This window comes from Columba livia, chromosome 15, assembly GCF_036013475.1.
Source record: "Columba livia isolate bColLiv1 breed racing homer chromosome 15, bColLiv1.pat.W.v2, whole genome shotgun sequence".
NCBI classification, from domain to species: Eukaryota; Metazoa; Chordata; class Aves; order Columbiformes; family Columbidae; genus Columba; species Columba livia.
Genome location: NC_088616.1, coordinates 13,917,166 through 13,944,368, shown reverse-complemented (window position 1 = coordinate 13,944,368; position 27,203 = coordinate 13,917,166). Strand labels below are relative to the sequence as shown.

At 48.0% G+C, this 27,203-nt stretch overlaps 1 protein-coding gene across 5 annotated transcripts; it reads right to left on the bottom strand.

The window, feature by feature from the left end:
* Positions 1-315: 315 nt before the first annotated feature.
* On the bottom strand, positions 316-27,203 carry FBXL18 (F-box and leucine rich repeat protein 18). 5 transcript variants are annotated; one of them, XR_010466394.1, is made up of 8 exons: positions 26,910-27,203; positions 25,452-25,652; positions 23,013-24,553; positions 19,975-20,193; positions 7,984-8,385; positions 2,202-2,281; positions 1,909-2,008; positions 344-861 (listed from the first exon to the last, which is right to left on the bottom strand). XR_010466394.1 is itself a non-coding variant. In XM_065031411.1 (6 exons), the coding sequence occupies exons 2-6, from the start codon at positions 25,755-25,757 to the stop codon at positions 8,229-8,231; spliced, it is 2,130 nt and encodes a 709-aa protein (XP_064887483.1). In that variant the 5' UTR covers positions 25,758-25,901; positions 26,910-27,048; the 3' UTR covers positions 2,498-8,228. The 5 variants fall into 5 exon arrangements, 3 of the variants coding, with proteins under 3 accessions (XP_064887483.1, XP_064887484.1, XP_064887482.1); XR_010466393.1 differs by having other exon boundaries at positions 316-2,008; XM_065031411.1 differs by lacking the exons at positions 344-861; positions 1,909-2,008; positions 2,202-2,281 and adding an exon at positions 25,746-25,901 and having other exon boundaries at positions 2,498-8,385; positions 26,910-27,048.

Below are 27,203 nucleotides of genomic sequence, written 5' to 3'. Positions count from 1 at the left end.
GACAGCCATCAGCTCCCAAGGAGGACCCAAAACCACCAGGTATTCCCTTTCCACCCCTGTATCATCTACCCAATGCTCTCGGACGGGTTTTCGCACCATTTCCCAGAGCCGGGCTCCCATCGAGGGCTGCTGTGTCCGCACAGAGGCTGGGGAGCAGAGGCAAGATGCTCCACGTCCTCTGCATCCGCGATTTCTGTTTGATTCCCTTTCAAAGGGGCTGTAACGCAGCGCGTATTTATACTTCAAAACAGCTTGTTTGTGTAATTGCCAAAAAAAATTAAAAAAAAAAAAAAAAGACACAAAACAACCCTGCTACAATGACTAATTAGCTCACTCCTGCCTCGTACCCTGTAAACAAATGTATTTGTAACCAATTTGCAAGCACTTTGCATAAGGGGCCCAGAACACTCGTGCCTGTTTGATGCATTTTGACATTAATTTGATAATAGCAGCTTAACAAGGAATCCAGGCTCCCAAGCTATAAATATGCTGCTTTTCCACTTCCTTTTATCTGCACAGTGAAATAATGTTGTTTTTCCCCCTGCTGCAATAACCACCATCCAACCCTTTCATGAATGCCCTTTATGTCCTTTAGCATTTTCAAGGCTTTATTTTTTTTTCCTTCTTCTCCTGGAGAAAGTAAAAGGCTGTTATTAGTTGTATTTTTAATTCCTGTTCATTGGGAAGGAGAAGAGAGGACAGCGATGGTAGTCTGATAATGCAGCTTCCACTTGTTTGTTCAGAAATACTTCTCCATCCATCCGTGCTTCGTAGGAGATATAAAGCTTATCCTTCTGCTCTTCTCCACTCGCTGTGGCTCTCCCGCTCCACACACCAGAAAGAAAATTCAAGCAAGGTGAACTGGGAATGAGACACCGGAGTCCACACTGATGCCAGCCAGAAAGCCACCACAGCCCCAGCCCCAAAGGGTGGCCCCACTCCAAATCTCTGCTTGATGGGACAGTCCCCACCGGTGTGAGAACCAACGCGTGTCCCACAGGGACAACACAAAAAGGGCTGGATTATGGGGACTGAGTGGGGCTACAGCTTGTCCGTGCCCTGAAAAGACCGTTTGTCCTCTTCTCTGGTCCCTCCCAAGTGCTCCAGCCCTGTGGTGACCCAGCAGACGGCAGGAAAGGAGAGACAAAACTCCCAAGGCAAGCCAGAAGCCTTCCCAATTCTGTTTTTTCTCCCCTTTAAACACATCTCGGATTGCCGTGATCTGGTTTGAGGCTCTTGCCCAGCCTCCTCCTTCCCCACAGCAAGCAGAACCACCTCTGGCCCCCGCTCCCCAACTCCCACTCCCACAGATCAACGCTCTATTTGCCCAAGTCACGTCCCTCCTTGCCCACAGATAAGCTGGCACAGGGTTCAAGACCAGGATCAAATGGGAACTGGGCTGCTCCACTGGGGCCTTCCCCGGGTTTCCTCCCACCAATACATCCTGTTGACCACGGCCCTTCCAGCCGCTTGCCCCCTACGTCCTCCTCTGGGATCGTTGATGCCGAAACCCCGCAGCAAGTCCCAGAGATAAGCTGGAGGCTTAGCAGAGTCCAAAAGCACATTCTTTCCTCAGCCTCCTCCCTCCTTATCGCTCTCCTCCCTCCCCCAAAAACATGTTGAGATAGAAGTTATTGGAACAATAAAATCCATAACTTAAACACAAGTGTAAGAGGGATGGAGGGAGCGTCTCCACTCCATGCCCTGCTGAGCAGACCAGCCAGAACAGAAAAACAGAGAGTCCACGATCTCCTGTGGAATGAAACCCAGTGCGGGACCTTGGATTGCCGAGGGGAGACAATGCAGCCCACACGCTTTGCTGCAGCCCCACTGCAAGTCCTGCACGGGCTCACCTTTTAAAAATGGATCACACGTCAATTTTGAGCGATTTCCTAGCGCTTCTCTTACCTGGGCTGGGCTGATTTAAGCCTGTGGGTACACAAGCTGCACCACTTTCCACCCAGCTGTTCCTGAAGCGCGGCCTCCTCCTGCATCTCCACCCTGCACCCTAGAAACAGCAACAAAAGAGGCAGCTCAGTGGCACATATATTTTCTTTAGCATTGACCAGCCTTTCCACGCACACAAGCCCAGGGGCGTGCGGAGGGTCCCCCATCGCTCCCCTCCACCCCTTTGATATTTGGTTGTAGCTTGGGGTTTCTCAGCATGCTGGACCTTCTGCAGGTCACGTTGGTTCACTTACCCGGGATAATGGTTGTTTCATCGTGCAGCAACGTGGTTCAGCAGCGGAGCGCTCAGAGATCCATGGAGGAAAAGCGTTTCCTAAACACAAAGTAGCTCCTTTAACGCACACGGCCACAAGCACCAAGGTGCACAGGGCAGCACCCACAGACCTCAGACCTGGGGAGACAGGGCTGTAAATCCCATTAGCACACACACCTTACGTGGCTTAAAATACAACACCAAGGGGTGTCTGCTAGGAGGATGGCTTTGGTTTTAAAGGGAAATAAGAGGCAGGAGGTGACAAAAGAGACCTGGTTCAACATCAGTTTCACTCTTTATTTGAAATGTTACATGCCACCAGCGTACATGAAAGTTGCACATTCAGAATTCGTCTCACTACTAGAACAAAGGGCCAGACGCAAACACACAAGTGTCAACCGAGTGCAGAGATGGAGGAGCCCAAACCGAGGAGCCTGTCGGTATTTGTGACCAGGCTGCGCCGCGTCCTGATGGCACTTCGGGTGGCAGAGGTGAACCCACAATTTTGGGGGACACCTCCCTTTGCCATCCCCAGGGCCTTGGTTGTGACCTGGGTCTTCTCCCGCAGGGCAGCACCGTTCTCTTTCAACAAGTGAAACAAGCAGTTTTGGTAACGTCTCTACCAGAACCAAGGGGTTTTGGAGACCGACTGCCTATTCAACGCTTTTCTGAATTCCCCTTTCTATCAATGCCAGCAGATCTTACAACGAGAAACAATTTCCACCCGCTGTTTATAGGGAGAGACGACAGAAATAGGGACTCTTACACTGACATTTTATTTTCAAAGAAAGTTTTGATAGAAAAACATTTTCCCCAGCAGCCTTGGGCAGGGAGCTGCAGCTTCCACTTCAAAGGACAAACTTCAAAAACAAATCCAGTGTCCTAATGGTTTTGTGCTACATTACTTAATTGTCATACAGCTAATTAGCAATGCCTGATTTCACATTCTCTGTACATAGATGAAGTTCACAAAAGAAGGGGCTACTTAAAACAATAAATAAAACAAGGCACCAGGCAGCCAGACTCCGACAGCATTAACATAAAACGTTACACTTTACCATGTAAAAAACTGAAATAAAAACCCCATCGTGATTAAACCTATATTGATCTGTCTCCCTTCAGATCTCAGAGCTTTGAATCTCCGCAAGGACGGGGGGAGAACGCAACGCGGGAAGCGGGGGCTTAGCGTGCGCATCTGTGTGTTTCAGCAGCGTACAGCAGAGATCTTTAAAATTCTAATTATTTCCCTATCACCAAGTAAGATCGGGATCAATAGATGGTACAAACCGACCCCTTTCCTCGAGTGTCAGGGGGAAATTAAAAAAAAAGAAAGGGGAGGGCAAAGCGAGAGCGTCAGAGGTCAATGCCACAAAACAATAGATATTGATGTCTCCATTCATTTCAAACAGCGGAAAGGTCAATGCCTCCCTTGCTTCGTGTTTTATGGCTGAAATCCTGCTGCTAACAGCAACAATGTTAGTAGTCAGACCTCATCCATCCTTTTTTATTATTATGATTATTTCTAACCAGGTTAGCCATTTTGAAAATTTGACGAAAGCTGGGAAGCAGCAGTGGGGGAGCAGGGCAGGAGGAGAAGAGGGGAAGCTGCCCTGGAAATTAATGGAAGGGACGGTTTCCATTAGTTTTCGAGCCCGCCTGTCCCCCAGCCTGTGCTCTGGTTTGTCCCTCGCTGCCCCCTAAAAAATGAAAAGGGCCTGAGGCAACATCCCTGCACTATTAATCATTATTCCTCGTACAACATCCCCACTGGTTTCTATGGAAATGACTCTCCTGTTGGAGCACCCCGGCTGCCTGCGCATCTCAGCAGAGGCAGGAGAGCCGCAACGGAAGATTCGCCTCTGCAACACCCAGCACGGCTCCTGCAGCCAGGGGACGGGAGCCGGACACTCTCTGGGGGGACCCAATTGCCCTTAAGCAGATGAATTAACTCCAAAATGGAAAAGCCCCCCATTTCTGCGGCCATAGGGGGATACCCCATCCTAAAAAAAAACAAAAGGGGCTGCTGAGAGAAAGCACCCAGCACCTTAGAACATGAAGGCTCATTCCTGTACGTCGCCTCTGGAGATCAGCAGGGTGAAGGGACAGAAGGGACGGATCCTGCGCTGCTCCCCAAGAGCCTCCTGTGCTTCGGCAGAGGAGGAGGAGGCCACGCGAGTTCCAGCGAGCAAGCTCTCAGCCCTGCTGTCTCCTCCCAAGGGAGCAGCACCTCGTGTTGGGGGGAGAAGATTCCGCACCCCTGTACAGTCCCTCGCGCAAGGCGGGTGCGTCCTTGTCCCCTTTCACACGTGGGGAAACTGAGGCCAAGTCTCACAGTGCGTGTCTGGCTTCCAGTTCGAGGCCCACATCACACTCCTGCCCTGCCTCCTTTCACTCCCATCTCTTCTCCTCCTGACGAGCTGTCTCTCTGACAGACAAGCAACCACAATCCATCTCCTGAAGGGAAAGGCTGCTGCCACACAACCCCCTTTCCAAACTGAGCACTGGATACGCTGCCATTCTCTAAAGAGACCATGAAATCGGCTTTGCAAAACAGCTGAGGATGCAATCCTTAAACCTACAGTCCTCCTAAGAAACCTATGGAAGCGCTGATGACTTAGCACCACCAAATTCCGCACGTCAAAACCACTGTGACTCTTCGGGTCTAGACCCTCTGAACCAAATGCCATGTTGCTAAACAAGACTTTGGACATCAGCAGAGCTGCAGGCTTCAAATTTTATGCACTAATAGCACTCGTGCCAGGATATCCTTCTCCCAAAGAAGCATGGTGCTCAAAGCAAAGATTCCTGGTGGTGGCCCAAGCAAAGATTGCTTCTCTAGTCCCCAAAGAAGGTCTGATTTGGAGCACGGAAAAACTTGCTGGCAGGGACTGGGAATCCTGCAGGGGCGGCCCCCGTGAGAAGGGCACCTTCTGTAATTGAATTCATTTATTTTAGACTGCGGACAGTGGCATCAGCAGGCTCTGAGATCACCTCCTGCTCACAGACAGCAGGAGGGAGATTTCTGGAGAGATGGGGACAGAGACCAGAGAAAAGGAGGGGGAATTCCATATTAAATAAAAGCTTGGAACAAAATGCCCATCTCTCTGTTCTCCTCTCCTCCTCTAACGCTGCACGCCGGAGTCTCAGAGCCGAGTGGGCTCCGAGTCCCATATATTGCTCTGCGCAGAACATATGGTGCTATGTTTAATAGCCCAGCTCTGCCAATTGGGGACTATTAGGGTGGGTTCTTTTCCCAGTGTAAATGTTGCAGAATATAAATTGTAATTAACACCGATGCCAAAATAGCACTTAGAGAAAATAAGCACATTATTAACATCTGGTGAATCCTGCCTGGAGTGCAGAAGCAGCGGAAATTCTTGCTCACCATAAGAGGATTTGTAGTAGAGATACCGAGCATTGGCTCAGAGTTGGGGAGTGGAAGGAATTTTTAGCTTTTTATCACTATTTGTGGCTCTGTCTTTATTACCTGTGGGTGACCTTTCCTAGCCCCGATTATAACTGGTAGCCTTCACATCAGGACTCCTGACCCGCTTGTGTGAATACAGATGTCTAAACATTATACTCCAGGCAAGGGAATAACGACATTATAAAACATGCCTGATTATCTGCCCCGCTCTAGCAAGACATGAGGCAGATGGGTATCACTTTGCCAAGCTAAAGGTCTAAGGACAGCGTGTTTCATCAGGTTACTCTAACCCCCAGGAGCAAAGGGTTAATATCACCATTAAGCTACAGGTGTTTTCTGGATGCCACTGTCCCCCAAGCCAGTTTTTCCAGCAGGACACGAACAGCTGAGCTGGTGGTTTGGCCAAACTCTCCCCGGTGCCACAGTGCGGTGCCACAGTGCGTATGCAGAGGGGACATCCCTGCTGAGGGCAGGAATGGCCTCGCTCTGGCAGCGCTACCAAATTTGGGGATTCCTCCACAGGGCAAAACAGGTCTCCTGAAGTATCCGAAGGCTGGCTCCATACCCTCAGCCCTCCCTCTATCCTGCCCTGAGGCTACAGGCACAAGGAGGAGAAAGCAGCCTTGCAAACACTCACTATTCTAGGAAAGAAACACAGACAAGAACCAGGCAGAGCTGCAGTGGCCTGAGCTGGACAAAGCAGTGGCTCGTGTTCCTGCCAAAATGTACATCTGATTTGCTGAAGTGAGGAAGAAGGAGAGAAGAAAGCTGTTGGAGAGGGAGAGAGGGATTCAAACAGACAAGAGGTGTGACAAGAGGTAGAAAGAACGGCCTCGCTGGGAGAGCGGGAGAGAAAACGGTGGCAGGATGCCAAGGAGAGGGCACCAGCTCCCGGCACTCACCCGCACTGTGTCGAACCTGAGGCAGAGTCTCAAATACTTCAGGAGCGCTGGTGGCTCAGGTAGAGCCGTTCCCAGAGGAGCACGAGCCGGGGTCACCACCCTGTTACCAGCCACAATCCAGAGACTGCTGCTGGCACCCTGTGCTGAGCTGGGAAGGGAGAGAAACTCAGGGCAGGCAGCAAACGCATGCAGGGGTTAGTTTTAGCAATGCGTAGACTCGAGCTGGTAGAAGGTTAACGTTAACCTGTTCGTTAACACCGTAACCTACCTGAGCATAGAGGTTACCACAGTTTGGCTCAAGATTTACACCAGCAAGACAGATTTCCAGGCAGGTTCACACCTGACTGATGGGGAAGCAATGAGGGAAGCGTTCTCCAAAGCTGTGAGGTGTGTTTTGCTCCAAAATCTGTCCCATCAGACCAGGTCTCCTATGAACCCCTGGCCACAGAACAGCATTTGGGAGACGGCATCAAGCATAGAAAACGCTGACAAGGAGATGGGGACATCATCTTTGGATGGCACTGGGTCTCCCTGGCAAAGTGCTGCTCAAAACATTAGGGAGTGTTTAAGAGGTTACAGGTGGAGAAGTTCGACAGCAGCCATTCGTAGATGTTTTGCAGAAGACAGACCCCGTGCACTACCACAAAATACTCCAGCAGAAGGGAAATCTGACTGCCACCCAGAAATGTCACTCCAGGAATTCGTAACTCGGCTTTTGGTACAGCTATCTGATGCTTTCAAAAGTGCTCAGTAAATAAGGCAATATGAAAGTGATCTGGACCACTACTGATGCCTGAGGAAGTTCTGTGGAGCAGAGAAGCTGACTGAAATCACACTGTGAAAATACTTTATAACATCTCTAAAATTAGCACGAGCTCAAGGCATGGGATCTAAGGACAGAACTGGAACACTACATCCCCATCTACACTGCAAGACAGACTGTGTTTAAATCAGATCTGAGCCTCAACTTATTCACTGTAGGTACCATCTACCCTAAGACAAGGATTTAGAAAAGAGCTGAGAACCTCTTCCACCAGACCAACCGCTGGAAACAGCATCAGCAAGAACATACCATGGTTGAGGCGTTAATGACCTTAATTTGTTATTTAAAAATATGTTAAAAGAGTCCTTGTAGTACTTTTCAATCAAAAAAACCCTTTAAATACCTGTGACTGCACGTGTGTGACTACAAATGCGTATTTGTAACATAAAAAAATATGTGATGCACACATTTTTTCGCCTCATAGCTGGCGTTCTACTTTGCCAAAAATAGACTGAAGCAAAGAATGATTTCCACCAATATCACAAAGCACACTGCCAAAGTACACAAGGGCCCTTAGGAAACACACCAGGCGACACAGGGGAAAGAGCATCATTAATTCAGTTTCTCTTACCTTTAAGGTCAGTAAAATAACAAAGCAATTCATACTAACCGCAAGGAAATACTCATCAAATTCCAGAAGCCTTTGAGACAGGATTTTCAGATGCAAGCAATATCCAATAGATGTTTCCCCACTGCAAAGGACCAGCGCTTTTTTTTTATTATTTTGCAATTGCACCTATTTAAAGTGATTGTACAGCATCCAGTGAGGCGGCCAGGAGCTGAAGATGGGGAATCCAGGCCAACAAGAAGCTATTTCGTGTGTTCGTGCTGACTGTCCTTTCCACGCTGTGACAGTCACCACCACAAGTTGGGAGGTTCCTCAGCCACTCTGCTTTTAAACAAGGTAATTTCATCCAAGTGCCGCATGGGGACATCTCTGATGACCTCTGTCAAGTCCTCGTGAAGCAGAGGGAAGATGACGACGTTTAATGCAGGGCGGTCCGCCTGGAAACTAAATCAGACACAGGTTATTAGTCGAGGAGAAACAGGAATTCTCCAGCGAGGGAGAAGGGGGTTGTATGGATACAGATCATGGAATGTTGGGGCAAGGAAAGGTTGTTCGGGGGAGGCGGGAGGGGCAGCTGGATCTCAAGGTCTCCCACTGTGTGTCAGCGAGGAGAGCAGCCAGGTTTGCACCCTTTTGCAGCAAATCTGCTAAGCTGACACAAGCCCAAATTGAAGCTAAAATGGGGAGAGAGGAAGACTTTCTTTTTAAAAAAATAAATAAATCGCAACACACAGGTATTCTCAGAGGACCAGAGATCCTACGAGCTTTGCCCAAGCTGGGCAAGGTGCTCGGAAATAACAATTTAAAAACCACCTACAAACCAGCAGCAAGTTGCAGAGCCATTAAGGAAATCAGGCCAGAGCAGCACCAGGCGTTCCCTTGGGGCTGAGCCTGGGATTAGCACTCCAGGCTGGGCTGTTCTGCATGCAGAGTCTACACTCCGCAATTAGAGCACAAGCAAGTTTATAAAGCTCAGATCCGCAGATAAGCATCTAAGTGTGCACGAGCGCACGCACGCACACACGCACTGCTGCCTCCTTTTCAATTCAGGTTGCAGAAAACCTGTCTTGGCACCGCAGGAATTTGCCCCAACAGAAACACACACAAGTATCCCCGTTTGCCACTTGAATTTTGGATTCTGGTTTCTGAATCTACAGCCTCAGTCTTGTGGTCCCCTTAGAGAAATCTGTGTTCTCGTCCTGTTCTCCCAGTTCTTACCAACATCACATCACCACGCGTCCCAGATCTTGCAAGCAAGAGGCCTGATACAACATGAGAGAGGAGCAGTGGGGTTGTAACTACAGAGCAGAGAACATCGGAAGTTAAAACCATTTACACAATGGAAAAAGAGCCGTATAAAGAGTCCAAGCCCTCATCAGCAAGTACTCTACATGATAGCAACCTGGTGAGTAAGAGAACATGGGGGAAGAGAAATAGCATTACTCAGTGTAGCGTAACAAGAGTTCAGGCTTTTATAGCTGGGAGGTAAAGGGAAGTTATGCTATAGCTTAAGAGTTACACCCTGAAGATTAAAAGACTTGTGACTACTAGCCCCATGCCACCAAGACGCTTCCTCCGAAGCGTGTGACAAGGGCCAGTTCATTATCGCTCGAAAGGAGGGAGACCTGAACTGGCAGCATCAGTCCCTTGAGGCCGAACCAAGTTGTGTTGGGTCAAAAGAGGAGTTCGCTGTTCAAACTTCTCTTACACAGATGCGCGTCTGGAAAATTCCCGGCTCTTCTCTAGCTCTGAAACAGCCAGTTTTCTGTCAAACAGAGAGGGAACAGCTGGGGATTCAGCTGCTGGAAACACACATGAAAATCTCAGGTAGCAATAGAACCAGCTCAAGAAAAGGCCAGCGTACTGGCATTTCCCGGGAGGCAGAAAGGATGTGCCCATCCACGAAAGATTTGGAGTAGAGCTGCCAAAAACGCAGCAGAAAAACTCCCATTCCAAGGCTAGTTGCTCAGTCCTGGTGGGTTAAATTAATTCGCCTGAACCTCGGTAGCCGCAGGAATAAGGATTTCCAGCAACAAAACTACCCGGGGCAATTTTCTGTCTGCCTGCATCACAGACCTGCCCTTCACGCCTCGTGCCTCAGGGCTGGCAGAACACGACACGGCTCCTCACCCACAGTGGGTCTGGGGGCTTGTGTTGGAGCAAAGCAGCTTCTTACTTCCACAGCGCTGCCGACGAGACACGGACCCGCAAATAACTGCTGATCTGGGAGGCAGCTGGTAAAGTCTGCAGTGAAATCACATAAAATACAGCAAATGCCTCTTTGATAGTCCCTCCTCTGCCTCAGCACTTCATGTTTCTTATCCAACACCACAGTCCTGCAGAGAAAATCATGTTAATAGACCAAGTTTACTGAAGTTCAGCTAGAAAGAAACAGCTATCTCCCCAAGGCACAGAAACCTCTGCTTCTTTCTCTGTGCATAGACTCTCCCAAATTAGATCTGCGTGCTGCCTTCTCACCATACACAAAATCGGAGTTTATAAGTAGCCTTTACGTGTAGCTATAAAAATGAGAACCTAGGCAAGTTGACATGACAATCTGCCACCAAGACAACTGAAGAAAACCCAACACAGTAAGTGCGCCTTCCAAAGAGGTTGGATTGATATGAGAGGTTTGAACTTGTTCTTAAAAAGAAAAAAAAGCAAGCTTTGTAATTTTTCTCCCCCCCTCAACAGGAAACTGTATGTTACTGCAAACCTTGTAAATTCCAGACCCCAGCAAGTTGACGCCGGAGAATTCTTTCCATGTACAATTTGTGTGATTTAAGAAAAAAAAAAAATCAAATGCACATGGTTCACTATTATTCTCAGCTAAATATGCGTGCAAAGCCTCTCCTTTAACTGCCTGTTAAAAAACACCCTGATTTTAACGAGCAGCTGTCATAACGTTAAACCAGGATTAGCAGTTCCCAAAAGCAGCCTCCTTTTGCAATCGACGCTCCTTTAGTCCTTCCCCGGAAGGCAATTCCTTTCTTCGTACACCTGCCCAGGTGGGCTAGAAGCACTTAGAGCACCAGTTCAAAAGGCCCCAGGCATGGGGAGGAGATAACAAGAAGGGGAAGAGACTGAGTTAATGAGTTGCAGAATAGCTCCTGTAATCTTCTTGACGGTTCTTTCCTCATTCCACACCTGGATGGCCTTCAAACTCGATCCACCTCTGCAAGCACATGGCTTGTAAAATTAAAACCCGAAGGACAGAGAAGGATGTCGACCTGGGGAGACAAAAGAGCTGCAGTTCCAGACATGAAACCCTGGGTTTTTTTTCCAAGGGAAAGAAGCCAAGGATATGCTTGCTTGCTCGCTTCTCTCCTACAAAACCTCCAGACTAAACTCATCACAATTAATTAAATGAAAGCAAGTTTTCTAGGCAACTGAGTAGAAGCCCCTTCAAAACAGATCCTTTAATCAGAAACAACCAGTGGGATAATAAAGAAAATAACCCCCCACACACATATTTTCCAGCGTAGCCTCTGGTCCAGCAGACTCAACACCAAACCAACAACCCCCCAGCGGGAACTTTTACAAGATCTCTGGGTGTCCTCGTTTGGATGGGGACACGTAATGGGCCCGGCTTCAGCAGCAAGTTGGAATCATCCACGGAGCTGGGAAACGGATGGAGAAGCACAACACCCGTCACAAATTCCTCCTGGCATCGGCAGAGGTATAACCTCACCCTACAGTTAGATCTTCAATGGGTTGCATGTGGCTGAAAGGGTTAATAGCGCTTTGTTATTTGCCTCCAAAATTATCCCAGAACAGGTGTGAACTGGCCACAGTAAGGTTATTTTCAAGTGAACAGCTTGGTAAATAGCCTAACACTACAGTCTCAATTACTTCCAACCAGCGTGGCAGGATCCAATATGTAGGTCAGGGACAAAGTCAAAAAGAAAGAGAAAAAATCCAAAGCAAGGCTGCACTTTGATCAGATTTCCTCGATTTTAGCAAGACAAAAGAGTCACTCCCTGGAATGCAGTTATCTCCTGGCAAACACTCTCAGTGTGTGTTTTCAGACATGCCTCTCTAGGGAGGCCAGTGAGTCCCCAGGACTGCACCTGCTGATGGAGCTAAAGGGCCCCCAAAGCTGAAGGAAAATCTCACCAGACAGCCTGAACAGTGGATGATGCCCCAACATAGCTCTCCATACCACAGATCCCAAAAAACAACAGCTCTGCTGCATTAGTGCTGCTCAAACTTACCTCCTCGTACTTGTAAGGGAAAGGATAAGACAGTATTTGGGACTAAGGAATGTCTGTCTTTCCCCTTGAGATCTCCAGAGAAACCCAAGAAAAGCCCCACACCAAATTCAGACCTTGCAGCACATCCCACTTCACTAATGCTGGTAAGCAAGAACAAGGGCACACAAGGTGGTATAATTAAGCCTTGGCAACAAAAGCAGCACATACCAGATAAAATGAGGAAATACAGCGTATCAGGGGTGGACCACGGCCAGGTTTTTTAAGTCCACAAACTGAGATGAGCTTATGGGAAAAGCGTCTAAAGAAAGGAAACCAGAAGCTTGACTTGGGGGAGCAGAGCACAGGGGCACAGAGCAGATGTGGACTCCAGTTTGCACAACTCTCACAAATCCAAACCAGTCTCTGCTACAGTCAAACACCTTCTCCCTCCTCCATTTAGACTGGCCCAACAGGCTGTAGAGATGCTTCTGGAGAGGAGCAAGTTTCCCAAACCCAGATAATTCAGACTGACTCACTTTTTGCCATGTATGCAGCTCTTTTACCCACATGCACAAAAATTCTGTTAATCCTCCACCAGGCACAGCATAAGTTTTGTTTTTACTGGCAAACTTGTTCACATCTGAAAGTTTAACTGTGGCACCTCTCTTGAAAGCTTCAGCCAGTGTACCTGAGCCAGGCTGGAAACTCCCATCCCTGGAGCATGAGGAACGGAGGAAATGCCAGGGCAAGCTGGAGCAGCTGACAAGTGGCATGACCCAACAAACACACACACACACACTTTTCTCATCTTTTCAGGAAGGCCAGACATGCGCTTAGAATGTGTTCCACTGGCCATGCCCTGAACTCAGTAGCAGGGAATTGCAAAAGCTCCCCCTGCTTACAGTGATGGCCAAGAGCATCAAATGAAGCTTCTCCAGAGCATCCTCCAGTAATGTCAAGTAAACTGCGGGTGGGACTCCCCCAGCCCCTTCCCATGTGAGCAGGGGGGACTCTTGCCCCACACTCATCCCCCAAAAGCCTCTCAAGGAGTTTCAGAGCCTCCACGCAGTGACTCTAGAGCAGACCTGTTCCCGGGTGCCATTCTCACCTCCAATCCTGCCAGAGCACCAGCGCTGAGCAGACTTCACCTTCTGATCCCAGAGACAGACTTCAGAAGTTCCTGAGGAAAGCTGCTGTGACTTTTCAGGTCGCTCTTAACTCCACAAAATGAGATATTTCCTCCATAAAGTGTTTTATTTACGGGTGTCTTCTATCCCCTCATGTCTACAGGGACAACCTGGTGTTCTCTCAAGGCCTGAGATTCCCCTCACCTTAAGTCCTATCACTACAGCCTGCAGCCCAAGAGGAAGGAACGTGGATAGGACTCAAAGCCATTCACACACAACGCTGCCAACTCTCCCATTACCTTCAATGCAGCATCCTCTGCCACTGCATCATGTCACGGGGAAGGAACAGTACACATCAGACTCACCCTGGCAGAGGAAAATTATGTCTCTGTACTGTGGTTTCTCTCTGTAAGGCACGAATGACACTCCACTGCTGCTCCTCTCAGCTGAGGTTTGTATCAGACATGCCTGCAGACTGAGGTTCTTGCATTATTTTGCCAGTTGAACTCTGCATCAGTCAAATGTGACCGGACAATTAGAGGGGGAGGGAATAAGAACCCAAAGAGCGATGCCAGAGCGCCCAGGACACGTCCTAGGGGAGTGCTCTGCCAGAGCAGGCTGCAAGTTATTTCCTAATCTCTTCCACAAATTAAAAAGCTTCTGCAATAACTGCTCAATTAGATTTATTTTACTATGGAAATGCTTTAAAGCTGCAGTTAATGCTTCCGTTCAGCCTTTTACACCCTCATGAAGAGAAAGCACGACAGTACTATTCCAATATTGTTTCTCAGCCAAGAGGGAGAGCAGGACACTCCTTGAAACCCATTTCATGCATAAACCAATCTACCTGCTACGGAAGATTTCAGAACTGAATTCCCTGCAAAACACATGAACCAGCAGTTAGAACAAACCATTTGGGTCAACCACAGGAATGCATTTCAGAAGGGAGTATGTTAGTACCCCCACAAGAAGATACATTAATATGCCAAATTGGGGATGGTCCCGCAAGCTTGTAAAGTATTTGCACCCACCCATAAACAACATCCCTGGTAGAAGCAAAGGTGTCCGGGCCACACCTCAAGCAGACGCAGCCTTTGCTGAGCCCGCCAAGGAATTCTTGGGTAACGCAAGCTGACAAGGATGCAGTTTGTTATTCAGTCTGTGACAGAATGATTCAGGGGTTTCTAAGAGCAGGAAATGAAGCAGACAATGAAAGCTGGAGCAGGATGCTAATGATTCACTACACCAGCCTAGCGATACATTAAGTCTTCTGCAATCAGACCCAGGGCCTGAGCCCACAACAGCTCAGACTGTTGGCGGGGGATCGGCAGCTACCGTGCTGGCTCTGGGCTCCAGGAAAGCCAGGAGAGTCCTGAGAGGGGCTTTCTCAAGGTCAGAAGGAAGAGAAGATGGTGAAAGGATGCAAAACCAGCTTGAAAATCTCCAATAAGCCCTAGGTGGTAATAGCAGCTTTTTGCAGTGTCAATACAACGGCAGCAGGTGGGCAGCGCAGGAGGGAGGCTGGAGGACTCTGCTGAGTTCAAAGATGATCTGGCAGTCGCTTACTGCCCTAAAAACCCCCTCCCAGCCAACCTAACAGTAAAAAGCATCACCCCAAAGGGGTTTTCTGAGGCTAAGCACACAATGAGAAACCAGGCAAGAGGAATCCTGCAGGGATATCCAGGGCAATAGCAACAAGAGAGGGGGGAATGCTTCACTCTGAGGAGAGCAAAAATTCATTTGTGATAGTTCAGTCCTGTGCTAAATGCCAGGAGAGGGGCTGGCTCACTCAGCACTTTCCAAATACTCAGTTTCACCCCCCTGCTGCCACCTGGAAGCCCTGTTTCTGCAACTGAGTCCCAGGAGGGAGCTTCGTCCCTTTAGCAAGTATCATGGCTCAACCACAGAGCACCACTGGAACCAGCAGTTTAAGAAAAGGTAAGATCCAGCCAAAAGCTTCATGTTAAAAAAGGACAATGACAAGCAGGGGAAAATTTAGATAAAGCTCCAGAAACTTGAATAGTGAGATCTAATTCAGACTGAAATAGCTATTCCTGGAAAGTGGCAAGAGTCCTACCGTGAAAGTCACTTCAAACCAAGTGGTGCTCACACCTGACACAGGCAGAAGGCAGCGTTCCTCTTTCTCTGGGTCTTGGATGCCCAGAACTGCCCTAAAACGATAAAATCCTTTGCACTTTCCAGCACTGGTTAAACCTCAGAATCCTACGCTCACTTTGCAAAGTCATTTGCTGGGGACAGGTAACCAGTGTGGCTACAGGAATGGGGCAAAGAGCTTGAGTGAGGACTGACGACCTCCCAGCTCTGGGGGATGCTGCAGCAGGACCCAGCCAGCCCCAGCCCTCTGCACCTCCTCCCGAGAGCTGTCAGACCCCCGAGATGACAGCCCAGCTCCCCAAAACACACTTCAGCTGCACCACGATCTTTCCCTTCCCAACCACACTCTCTACCACAGCTTAACTTGGATTTCATTTCTATAAATCACAACTCACCGCCTCTATGCCTTGACACTTTCCCCCTGTATATGAAGAATCTCCAATGACACTGCACTCTCAGAATTTTTTTTTGTTTTGCTTTGAGGTTTGGGGTTTTTTTGTTGGTGTTTTGTTGTTGTTGGTTTGGTTTGTTTTTTACCATTGCCTTCTTGATCTTTACCAAGGTGTTTTTTCAAGGACTTTTCACAGGCTTGTATTGTCTGATGGTGCAGAGTCCTTGGAATCATTACAATAATAGCTTAAGTGTTTAGCTAGCTCCTAAAACCGACAAAATTCTAAAGGAACACACTGGAAAATAAAATCTGTCCTTGAGGCCAAGGGGATATTTGCCAAAGCATTTCCTATCCCTTCTTCCAGCTTGTTTTCTCCCGGGAAGCTTCACCAGGAAAGCAACTCCTTCTGCACATTTGCGAAGTGCCCGCTAACCACGCCACGGAGCTGTGCAATCCTGAAGTCATCCAAATTCCTTGCCCGCAAGACTTCTGGGGCAGAGAAATACAGGCATATAAATACGATTATTTAGCATTCAACACGGCACTAAGAAGAGGGACACCTTCCATAGGTCACAGCTCCATCTACTGACTACTTCACAAAATAACAGTGTGGAAATCCTTGGAGAAAGCCGCTGGAAGTAAAAAAACCCTGTGCCCCTTCCCGGCCTTTGGACACAGGGCTCTTTGCAGGCGTTTAGAAAGAATCACAGCAACCCAACCCAAAAGGGAGAAGAAAATTCCCATTCTGTACAAAGCAGCCTCTTTGCCCAGCAACAGGTCTGGGGTCAGACTTGAACCTACAACCGTCAGTCCACTAACTGTGGTATTTTAGTGTTTCTGGAATAACCACCGCAGTGGTTTTAAGAGAGGAGTTATTTAAACGAAAACAACAGATGCTTGGAACTAAGCACTTTGGCAAAGTCAGGGTGCAAGCGTAAAAGGAAAACATCGTGTTTGTTAGATCCGCTGCTATCTGGAGTTTGGCAGCAGCTGAGCACCATGTGACAGGAAAAAAATACGTCGTTTTACGGAGAAACTGAGGCCAGACCACTGTCACATGAAATCTGAGGAAGATCAGGGAAGCCACTCAAGCCACATCTCCCGCTCGAACCACTGTGTCCTCCTTATGTGCACAGAGTATCTCCCCGAACCATAAAGGAGATTACCCCTGCCATACACACAGAAGGAAAAACAAAGAATAAAGAAAAACACTGCAATGATTTATCTGCCCAGAGGGAAACAGTCTTTTCTAAAGCTCAGAGGAGATCTTGCCCTTGCAAGCCTCTTGTTTGCTGATGAGGGCTCCAGACGAGTGCTGTTCTGCTCACCGTGTTTCCTTGCCAAGGAGGCAGAACTGAATCAAAGGCTTTTAACGACTTAAATACGTAAACTAAATTGTCCCAAATAGCAGCAAACTTCAACCAGAAAACTGCCCACAAGAAAGCTGGACACCACAGGGGCTGGTTTATAGCTGTCACAAGACTGACATAAATAAGAACAACTCACTTTTTGAGCCAGTAAAACAGAAATACATAATACTATCCTTATTTTACAGGCAAAGGGAAGAGTTTGACAATCAGTTCAGGCTTTAAGCACCGGTTTGATGCAGGAGATTTAATACCCAGTTCCCATCACCACACCCTGTATAAACACCATCTGTTCAGCAGCTCAAACCAGTGTGTTCTCCCCAGATCAGTCCCAGTCTCTCCTGTGATCCGAACCCTCCCGTACACTCACAACTGAACTGCACTTGGTCCCAATTTCAAGCCCTCCCAACTCAACCACCTGCAGCAAACTACTGGTGCATGCCCAGCCCTCAGCCTTTCCAGTTCCCACTTGCATTTCTACGCTTTTTAGAGGCATTGGAAGAATGGGAGTCGCCTTGGCTCCATCTCGCTGCTCAAAACCAGCCATCACTCAGCTGCTCTCAGCCTAAACAAAATCATCACTATAGCCCTAAACCAGAAACTCTAACCCTGAACGGGACCGAGGAATACGGATCAATTCCCCCAGCTCAAGAGAGGGAACAAAGAATAGCTCACAGCTCTGCCTCCCCTGCTCTCGCATCCTCGTCCTCCTCGCCACCCACGCACACGCATCTGCACCCGTTCCAAACAGATAACAACAACAAAAAGGATAAATCACCGTATTTCATTCTGGCACAAGGATCTGTATCTTCAAACTTGCTGCCCAACGGGCTCTTCCAATTTAAACCTTGGATTAAAGAGACTAGCAGCACATTTTTAGAGGAAGCCATGCTGTGTGAATTAGAGCCCTATCCACAGGTTTGGGCAATGAAGCAGCTCACACACGGATTTTACTGCACGTCTCTTTGCCCTTGGAGTAGCAGACAAAACGCAGTCAAGAGAAAGTCAATTCCAGACCCCATCTGAAGGCACAATTGTTCAAGGATGAGAATGGGATCGCTGGAAAAATCACGTGGTTAAAGACTCACTGACGCCTTGTGGAAGACTCCAGGCTTTGCTTACACATCATTTTCTGTATTTTGTTCCTTCCGTTTTATTACTAGAGACAGTTGCACAAGAACGGGATCTTTGTTGCTTAGGAGAGCATCTGCTCCCAGTGGTTATCCTCCTCCTGAAGTCATAATCCTACGTGACATCAAAATAGTTTCCAGAGCCACCAATTACAATGTCATAGAGGATTATCACTTCAGGTATAGAACGTGCAGTTGGAGCAGATGCTCTCTTCAAAAAAAAAAAAACAAACAAAAAACAAAACCTTCAGAAATCCTGTTCCATACAAACATCTCTATTAATAAAATACAAAAGAAGAAAAATAGTATGACAGCCAGAACCTGTTGCTAAATATAAAAATAGATTTTAACGTTTCCACAAGGCATCAGCTGCTCTTCAGAAAGATCCCAGGGTTTAAATTATTAAGAGGTACAGAATGTGATAAGAATCCAACCATGACAGAGAAAAAGAAGGAGAAAAGACTGCAGAACAGTGTATTTCTGCTCAGTAAGCGGACGGTAAAATCTTGGCCAGTGCTGCAGCGGCTTCTCAGAGACAAAATGAAAAATGGGAACAGTGGATCCTCGGTTCTTCCTAAGGATCCCCAAAGCACAAGTGAAATCCATCAATAAGTGTTTTTACAGATATGAAGCCCTGTGAAAAACAAACTGAAAGAATCCTTGTCACATCACAAGGAATTTACTCAGATGTTTCCAACAATCGCTGTCCCAGAGGACACAGAGCCTGTTAGAGGCTGTAACAAACCGTCTCGTGTGCAGTTTGGTAGTAGCTAATTTAGTCGTAGGCTCTTCTGGATCTGATCCGCGGAAACAAGCCAAGTGTAATAAGTCAGCTCAAAGCCGGAGAAAGGCTGGGGGGAGGAGCACCCTTTAGGATGCAGTAATAATGCCGTGTGGTTTGAAATTTTTATTAGAGCTTAACAGGGTAAAGCAACAGTAGGTGACAAAGCAAACAGACTGAAGGCGGAGAAAAAGCCTTATAGGAAGAAAAAAAAAATAATAATGGTAAGTCTGTTGCACGGGAAATATTTGGTAAGATGACTGCCACTATTAGGAGATTTCAAAATGCCAAGCGTAATTAAAAGCTCGCTTTTCAAATGCAGTTCACGGCTCACACACAAACGTTTCCCACCACGTGAGCCTCAGAACACTGCAAGGGGCCACGCAAAATGCATTTAAGACCTGCCAAACATGCAAAGGCAGTTGGTACCAATTCTCCCCCATACACCCCCCTGAAGAAAACCCCTTCACAACAACCCTTTAAAGGCTTTGAATTGCACTGCCAGGGGATTATCAGTAAGTGACATTTACAAGTGATTAGAGGACGGAGAATTATCTTAGTCACTTGTGGGAAAGGAGGAAAGCTTCAAGGTCAAATCTCTCGGTACTTAAAATGTCGGCAGATGTTTTGTTTACGCAAAAAGTGTCATTTGATTTATGACAGAGCTTTACATCCAGGACTCCAACACAGCCAATGGAACTGCAGAGAACATGGGTGGGAACGGAATCAAAAATTCATATAATACCTTCAAATATTTCACTGATTCACTCATTAAAATAAGAGACTAGTTCACGTGCCAAGCGGTTACACAGTACTTATTAGCTTCGTGGAACAAGTGCTCCAAGCCATATAAACCTTGGCAAGCAAGGAAATCGAGATAAATCTTCACCAGCTCCAAAAATTCCACATCAACCCCTTTCCGCACTCACCTCCGGACAATAGATTGTTGGAGATTTTTGCAAACGGTAAGAGATTCGCCCATAAACATGTGGCACATGATGACCTCAAGGCAGTTGGCCATGAATGACATCACTGCGTCAGACTGCAGAGTCCCGCTCCGGGAGACGATGCAAAGCCGCTGGAGAGAGGAGCAGTGACTCAGTGCCTGGAAGAACTGGGCGCCCGCACAGAAGTACGGCTGTTCCAGCCTGCAAGAATAAACAAAAAACAAGTCAACGGGCAATTCGTGCTTGGGCCGCGTTCAGACAAGAGGGAAGACGGCACATGGAGCTGCACTTCTACACAGCACAACCTTCTACCTGCTCATCCCAGCAGGACGGCACAACAAATGCGACACGGCACGCTCAGACTTCTGGCTCGCTTGTTACTCCTGAACGATGTGTGCTGAAGGATGAGGACACAAATAGGAAGAAAGGCCCTAAACTGCAGAATTCCAGCGCCCACAGGGAGTAACTTTGGTTTTCAAGTTTTCCACAAAGCACATTGGTCAAGATGGGTCTTAGACGTGACCAGCACATCCATCCTGGTCTTACAACAACCACAGTTCAGATTTTGCTACCTGACGTTCACTAGGCCGTTGCTGTAGAGTTAGGAAATTACTGCTCCAGTGCACCACACACAGATCAAACTGGTCATCTTCAGTCTACTGCCTAGAGAGAAGCAGGCGTGAAATATTCACAATGCACACGTGATGATGCAGAAGTTGGGTCTCTGAGCCAACAGAGTGACCACAACCAGCCTTCCCCGGTCAGAGGATGGCAAAGGATCAAAGCTACTGCTCTCCCATGGGAAGAAAAACCATCATCAATCCAACTTTCATCTTAAACACCCGGCCCAGAGAAAAGAGACAGATCCTCTATCATGGCTGTCCGCAATCTCATGTCACAGCCCAGGGCAGGACAACTAAATGACGTGGTGAAGCCACACCTGACCAACAAGGGTCCACATTTTAACTAACGGCACAACTGGATGACTCCCTCACAGAAACCAGTCTGCAGAACCTGCTCGGAGCCAGTGTCACCAGGAGAGCACGTCTGCACAGTGCAGATTTACTACAGGGCCCCAGAGCACGTGGGAACCTCAGTCATTGGGTCAGCAAGGCCAAGAGCTCCACAAAGGTTAATCCTGTGAGGTGATAACAAGCTGTTGGTCCAAACCTGATCTGGATAATCTCTGTGGAAGCTTTTGTAGTACACGGGGCTATCTCAGCAACTTAATCCTGTTAATTGATAAATTCTGTTTGAGAGTCTCAGCCTGAAATTTCTGGTCAGGTAACATTGCCTGAAGAGATCTTAACAGCCCACGAGTGCTTTGGGTAACAGCTTAAAATTAATATTAAGGAAACAGGAAGCCTCTCCAATTTTTCAACAGCATTATTGGTCCACTGTAAATTTAGGACAAGAAGCATAGAGTCTCCTGCAACCTCTCAGCAGGTTTCTAGGTTAATCTCTGTGATTCAACAGCCATACTTGCAATACTGGCTTTCACTCGCTAGATGACAATGTTGCTTTGGAATATCCCCTGAAACTGAAGTTTCTCAGTATGGAAAATGTGGAGGGGAAAAAAAAAAGGGTAAAAGCAGCAGGGAATTAGTCAAACGAAAAGGAAACCACATTATCAGGAGGAAGTGCTAAACATTAAAATCCTTTTAAACCTACATAAAACCTTAGACTTTACTTAAGAAAGAACAATGACAGCTTACATGGAAATGCCTGGCTGTTACAAAGAGACACCCTTGTTCGTCCTTTATTCAAGGCTCTGTGCTGCCTCCCATCTTTATCACTCTTGGCCTCCATTTCAAAGTCTCTGGAAACTACAGGGCTTAGACTGATGGAATCAACACTTTACATCCAAACCTCCTTCCCCAGATCTTAGTTCTTCCATGGTATTTAGTCTCCTAAAGGTTAAAGATACATTCACACGACCCAAGCCATTAAGCAACTGAATTTCCAAAAGCTGCCATTTGCTTGGATGAGAGACCCACAGGCTCCTTGCCTGTTAGAAATGGGAAGTGGTGGAAAATGAAAACCCTCCTGAAGTATTTTAGCCACCCTGGCTCCCTTCACTATTGCAATGGATCAGGAACATGCGTACAGACACCAGTCTCAGCTGATGAGCCATAATTTGAGTCACACTATAACTGTCTTGGTGATCACAGGAATGACTTTGCTGTTACTACTGTCAGGCATTTTAGAACCATTTTGTGAACACAGGATGACAACGGGACTGACATATTTAGCAGTTTCACCAACAGAAGCTGATTTAGGGAAAATAAAAAAGCATCTTTCTAATGTAATAACATTTGTGTTCATACAGACTAGTGCAAAGAAATTATCATGGTTCGTGCCCTTTGCTTTCATAAGGATAACTGGGCTACTGTGAAGCTCCACTGTGCACCCTTCAGCATCAGATCCTTGGTAGGATCCTTTAAATCCTATGAGAAGAGGAACACCAACAGGACAAACTTTAAATTTGGAATGTTTTCAATGTATTACCAAGAAAAGAAAAATAAATTTAAAAAAAATAAAGAAGCAAGATTTTAATACAAATCAAAGGTAGAAAAAAAAAATCTTCATTGGGAAACCTAAGAACTCTACATTATCTAGACACTGTAAGAGTCTTTTCTGTCCTGGAAATTTAAGAGACAGAGGTGTACACAAAGCCAAGAAGTCAGCAAAGGCATGTAGTATTTAACCTAGCCCCAACAGGCTACTAGCTCCCAAATATGCAGCATCCACGCTCCCTTATCTAAAAGGAAGGTAGTTGCAGCATTGACACTTTTTGCTCTTAGAACACTGGTTCAAGGGCACATCCTGAGCCCTCAAGAACAGCACGCGATGCCTTCCCGTTCTCCACAAGTCAGGAAGGAAAATACCCAGTTTTCAAGCCATTGCAGCTGCTTTTGACCAGAACAGAAACACAGTTTTCGCACAAATCACAACAAACCATGAACTACATTTCTGGAGATGCCCAAACAAATTGGAGAAGTTCAACAGCAGCCCCTCACCTGAGATCTCTCAAACACTTGCAGTGCTTCAGCATGTCCATGAGAGCTGACATATAGACCACTTTCCCCATCATGCCCAGGTTGGCCAATGAAAGAGTCCGCAAGTGCTGGCACTGCAATCCAATGTTAACAAGCCCAGAGCCAGTAAGAATACTGGGCAGTTGTGCTAAGGTGAGGCTCTGTAAGTAAGTCAACTGGCTAATGGCAGCCACCTCTGAGTCCCCCACACTTTGTGCCCGGACACAAGGAGGCAATGAGTTCCGAATCGCTGGCTCGTTGCGGGGCATGGCAGAGGAAAAACTGGACCCGATTATTTCCAAGGTTTCCAAAAATCGGAGGCTTCCCATCAGAGCCCAGAAAACTGAAGACTCGATCTTCTGATTTGCCTGGTCCGCTAAGTTCCTTGGATATGTCTGTATCCCAATCCGAACTTTTCTTCCAAATGTTTGGGGTACGAAATTAGATGCTGTGGGTGGCTTTTCCACGTTTGCAGCAACATCGGTGATGGAGCAAACTGGTAGTGCTAACGAGAGCAGGTGCTTTAACCTGGACAGAAGCTGGCACAAGTGATTCCCTATGCTTTCTGAGCTGTGATGGTGAGCTGCAGAGAGGTTGAGGTGTCTCAGATTGCAGCAGGACACTACCAGGCTTTCCAGAATGCTGCTGTCAATGTCATCTTCTGCTTTCCGAAACAAGGACTCCGGAGCCAGGCAGTGAACGCAGCCACTGAGATTCAAACTAGTCAAGCTTTTAAGATCCTTCCCACCGTTAATAACCCTCTGGATCAGGTGACCACCAGATAAGGTGCATCTGCTAAAGCTGAAGTAGAAGGGGTTGTTGAACTTCAAGTGTTGCAGGAGCCCAGAGCCATTAATCCAGGCTTTGGGTAATTGTAAAGCATCCAGACGTACATTTCGAGCCATAGAGTCCAGGAGGTTTTTAGTGGCTCCTGTCTCCGCAAAGCTACCGGGGGCAGAAATAAGGAAGGCGTGAAGGTTCTCGGGTGTCCGATCACTCAGCACCGCCAAGTACAGCCTCACCACCTCCTGGTTAACGTAGCCAGGAGCCAGCCTGGCATAGAAGACGCGGAGGTTCTGGTAATGGGGCACATTGCTCTCACCTACCATTAGCTGCCCAGAGAGCATAAAACCTTCTCGTGAGCGATCAAGGATCTCAAAATAAAGCAGCAGTTTCTCAAGGCTAGTGCAGCAGGGAACGACACCATATGACGGCGTGTAAAGGGTTTGTTTCAATTCCGAGACGCGGCTAAGAGTGGCTTTACACTCACTGCTTAGCTGACTGGCGTCGAAACCCGGATTGACGTCGATCGCCAGGGAGCGCAGGTGCTGGAGCGTGGACAGCATCTTTGAGAGACGGAGAGAGGTGACGTGGCACCCACACAAGTTCAGTTTGACCAGGTTCTTGCATCGTGTTACGTGATCGATAGTGGAGCTGGGCAGCCAGTAACACCCAGCCATGTTCAGCTGGTAAATCTCTTTTCCGATATCCCTCATCAGTTGCTTCACCTTGTCTTTGTTTACCTGTACTCAAATAAAACCACATTCAATGAGATATATGGCAATAGTGTGCACTGACTCAGTTTCCCACCAGACGATGGGGATAACAGTGGTTTGCGCTTAGATTACGTGGCTCATCCAAAGGCTGCAGCATGCTAGCACAGTCTAAGAATGATTATACTGCTGGTAGCTGGCTCTGTCTGCCATGCTTCAGGCTCTTAAGATTAAACTTCCTTTAGCTTCTCAGCCTGCGCAGCTCTGCGTTACGGACCATGAGGCTAAATCTGTTCAGCGACTGATAGCGGAAAGGAGAAGCATCTCCATTTCCTAACAGCAAAGCGATTTCAGCAGAACCAGCTATCTGGGGAAACTCAAATTGAAAGAAGAACATTTCCATTCTCCTTCCTCCAGTTTCCTCTTTCGGAAATGAGTAAGAGAGGCTTCCCCTTGCCTGCACTTGGTGATACAGTTCTCATAAAACGTATCCTCCTTCATTCCCAAGCTTTATTTTTGTTATTACACAATTTCTGGCTTAGCTGACTGCATGCCTGACAGCAATATGTGCAAGATTGTGGGGTTTTTTTGCAAAACAACATGAAAAATGTATTTTGAGGAAATGACAACTACATACAACCACAACTACGAATGGAAAGTCACATTTACTTTCATTTTAGCTTCCAGAAACACAGAGAAGATAGTTATGTAATATACTGTCAATGAAAACTAAGGGAGCACAGAGCTGTTCTAACAAAGCATTCTGGAAAACAAATGCTTTTATAAAACAGTTTATTGTTTATTTGATTTCAGAGTTCAAGAGCAGTTCATTTACGCAGACACATGGCAAAGCTCTACCTCCCGGCATTTTTTTCAGAAGTCAGATTTGTCTTCACAGCTAACAGAAGAAGCAAGCAACTCTCCCCACCTTATAGTCTTTCTGAAGTAAAACTGTATGGGTTAGACTCTTGTCAAGGCAAAGCATGGCGAGTTTCCTGCAGGTTCTCCTGACGTTCAGGACAAGGTCTGTGCAAGGGACGTAGCTGAGGATGTGCAAAAGGATCTCATCTGAGAACTCCATCAAGTTGACACCATTACTTTCCTCCTCACTCTCCCCACTTACAACGTCCTGGGGGGGAGAAGAAAGAAAGAAAAAGAAAAAAGAAAAAAATAAAAGCTACCAGCTCAGAAACTTCAGCAAAGTTTGTGAGTAAATAGATACCCTGATACTCATAAGGATTCATAAAGTGAGACAGAACAGAAACTCTTGAATCTTTAAGTCCTTCTATCTGCACGAAGACTCCAAAAGCTTTCCTTTAGGTGACAATATGGAGGCAAAGCCACAGAACCTTCACTCACTTTTTTGCTGTTGGCTGCTCTAGAATGAGGAAAAAAAACAGGTTTACATTCATTTTCACTTTGGCCACTTACTTTGCAATTGGAAAGTCACTGTCCCTGATTATTTCTAAATATAATGCAGCATCTACATCATTCCTCTAAGTAAGTGCCAACTATTTCAACAACCTTAAGTTATATAACTATATATATATATATATATATACACACACAAACAGAACTGCAGCCCAGCAGCACATCACCCATCGCTCTTCTGCAACATGTTTACACCGTAACCATACAGAACCACAGAATGTCCTGAATTGGAACGGACCCACAGGATCATTGAGTCCAACTCCTGTCCCTGCAAGGGACACGACTGATGGTTGGGCTCCAAAGGGGACACGAGAGCCCATTGCTCCTCTGCCCCAAGCCACCTTCCTTCCACACTGAGGGGACAAGGGACACCCTGAACTCATGGGGACCGCCTGACAAGGCACCGGGGCGCACGACGCCTTGTGTGGCGCAAGGACTGGACGCAGCCCCCAACCCACCGTGGTGACGGCGGTTTCAGGGGTCGGCTGGGAATTTAGCACCATCTTTAATAAAGCTCAAATCGGCATCAATGCCACGGCGCCCACTGAAGCGACGGGGGAAGCTGGTCCCACCTTGCAGGCTCTGCAAACCCCCCAGAGGCACCTCAGGAGGGCGATTTCAGCGCCCACACGCAGCTCCGTTAGACGGCAGCAGAACCGCCTGCGGAACGGGCCCCGGGGCCTCTCGACGCCACCGGGCGGCCCAGGCCGAGCCCCGCGGGAAAAGTGGCCACCGGCACCTCCCGGCCCCGCCGCCGCCATTCCACCCCCTCACTGCCCCCGGAGCCGGCTCCGGCCCCTCCCGCCTCGCCTCCATCCCGGAGAGGAGCCCGGCTGCCCCCAGCCCAGGGAGAGAGCGGCGGATGACGAGCCCCGCCAGAGCCCCGGTTAACGGCCCTCCGAGGGGCCGGAGCGGGGAGCGGAGGGGAGAAAGAGCCCCCCCCGCCCCGGCTCACCTCTCCACAACGGAACATGGCGGCGGCCGCGCGGTCCCGCGGCCACCGCCGCCACCTCCCCCGGGTGCCGCTCAAACCGGCCGCGTCCCGGCCTGGCTCCTCGCCGGCCCGGCCGCCGCACGGTCCTTCCGGCGCTGCCATGACCCGGCTTCCGCGGCTCGCCACACCCCCGCCGCCTCTTCGGCCGCCCCGCGCCGCCATCTTGAGCGTGGCCCTGCGTGCGGCGGGAGGGGAGGTGCCAGCTGCGGATCGGCGCCATCTTGAGAGCGGCGCCGCCATGACGGGAGTGGCGGA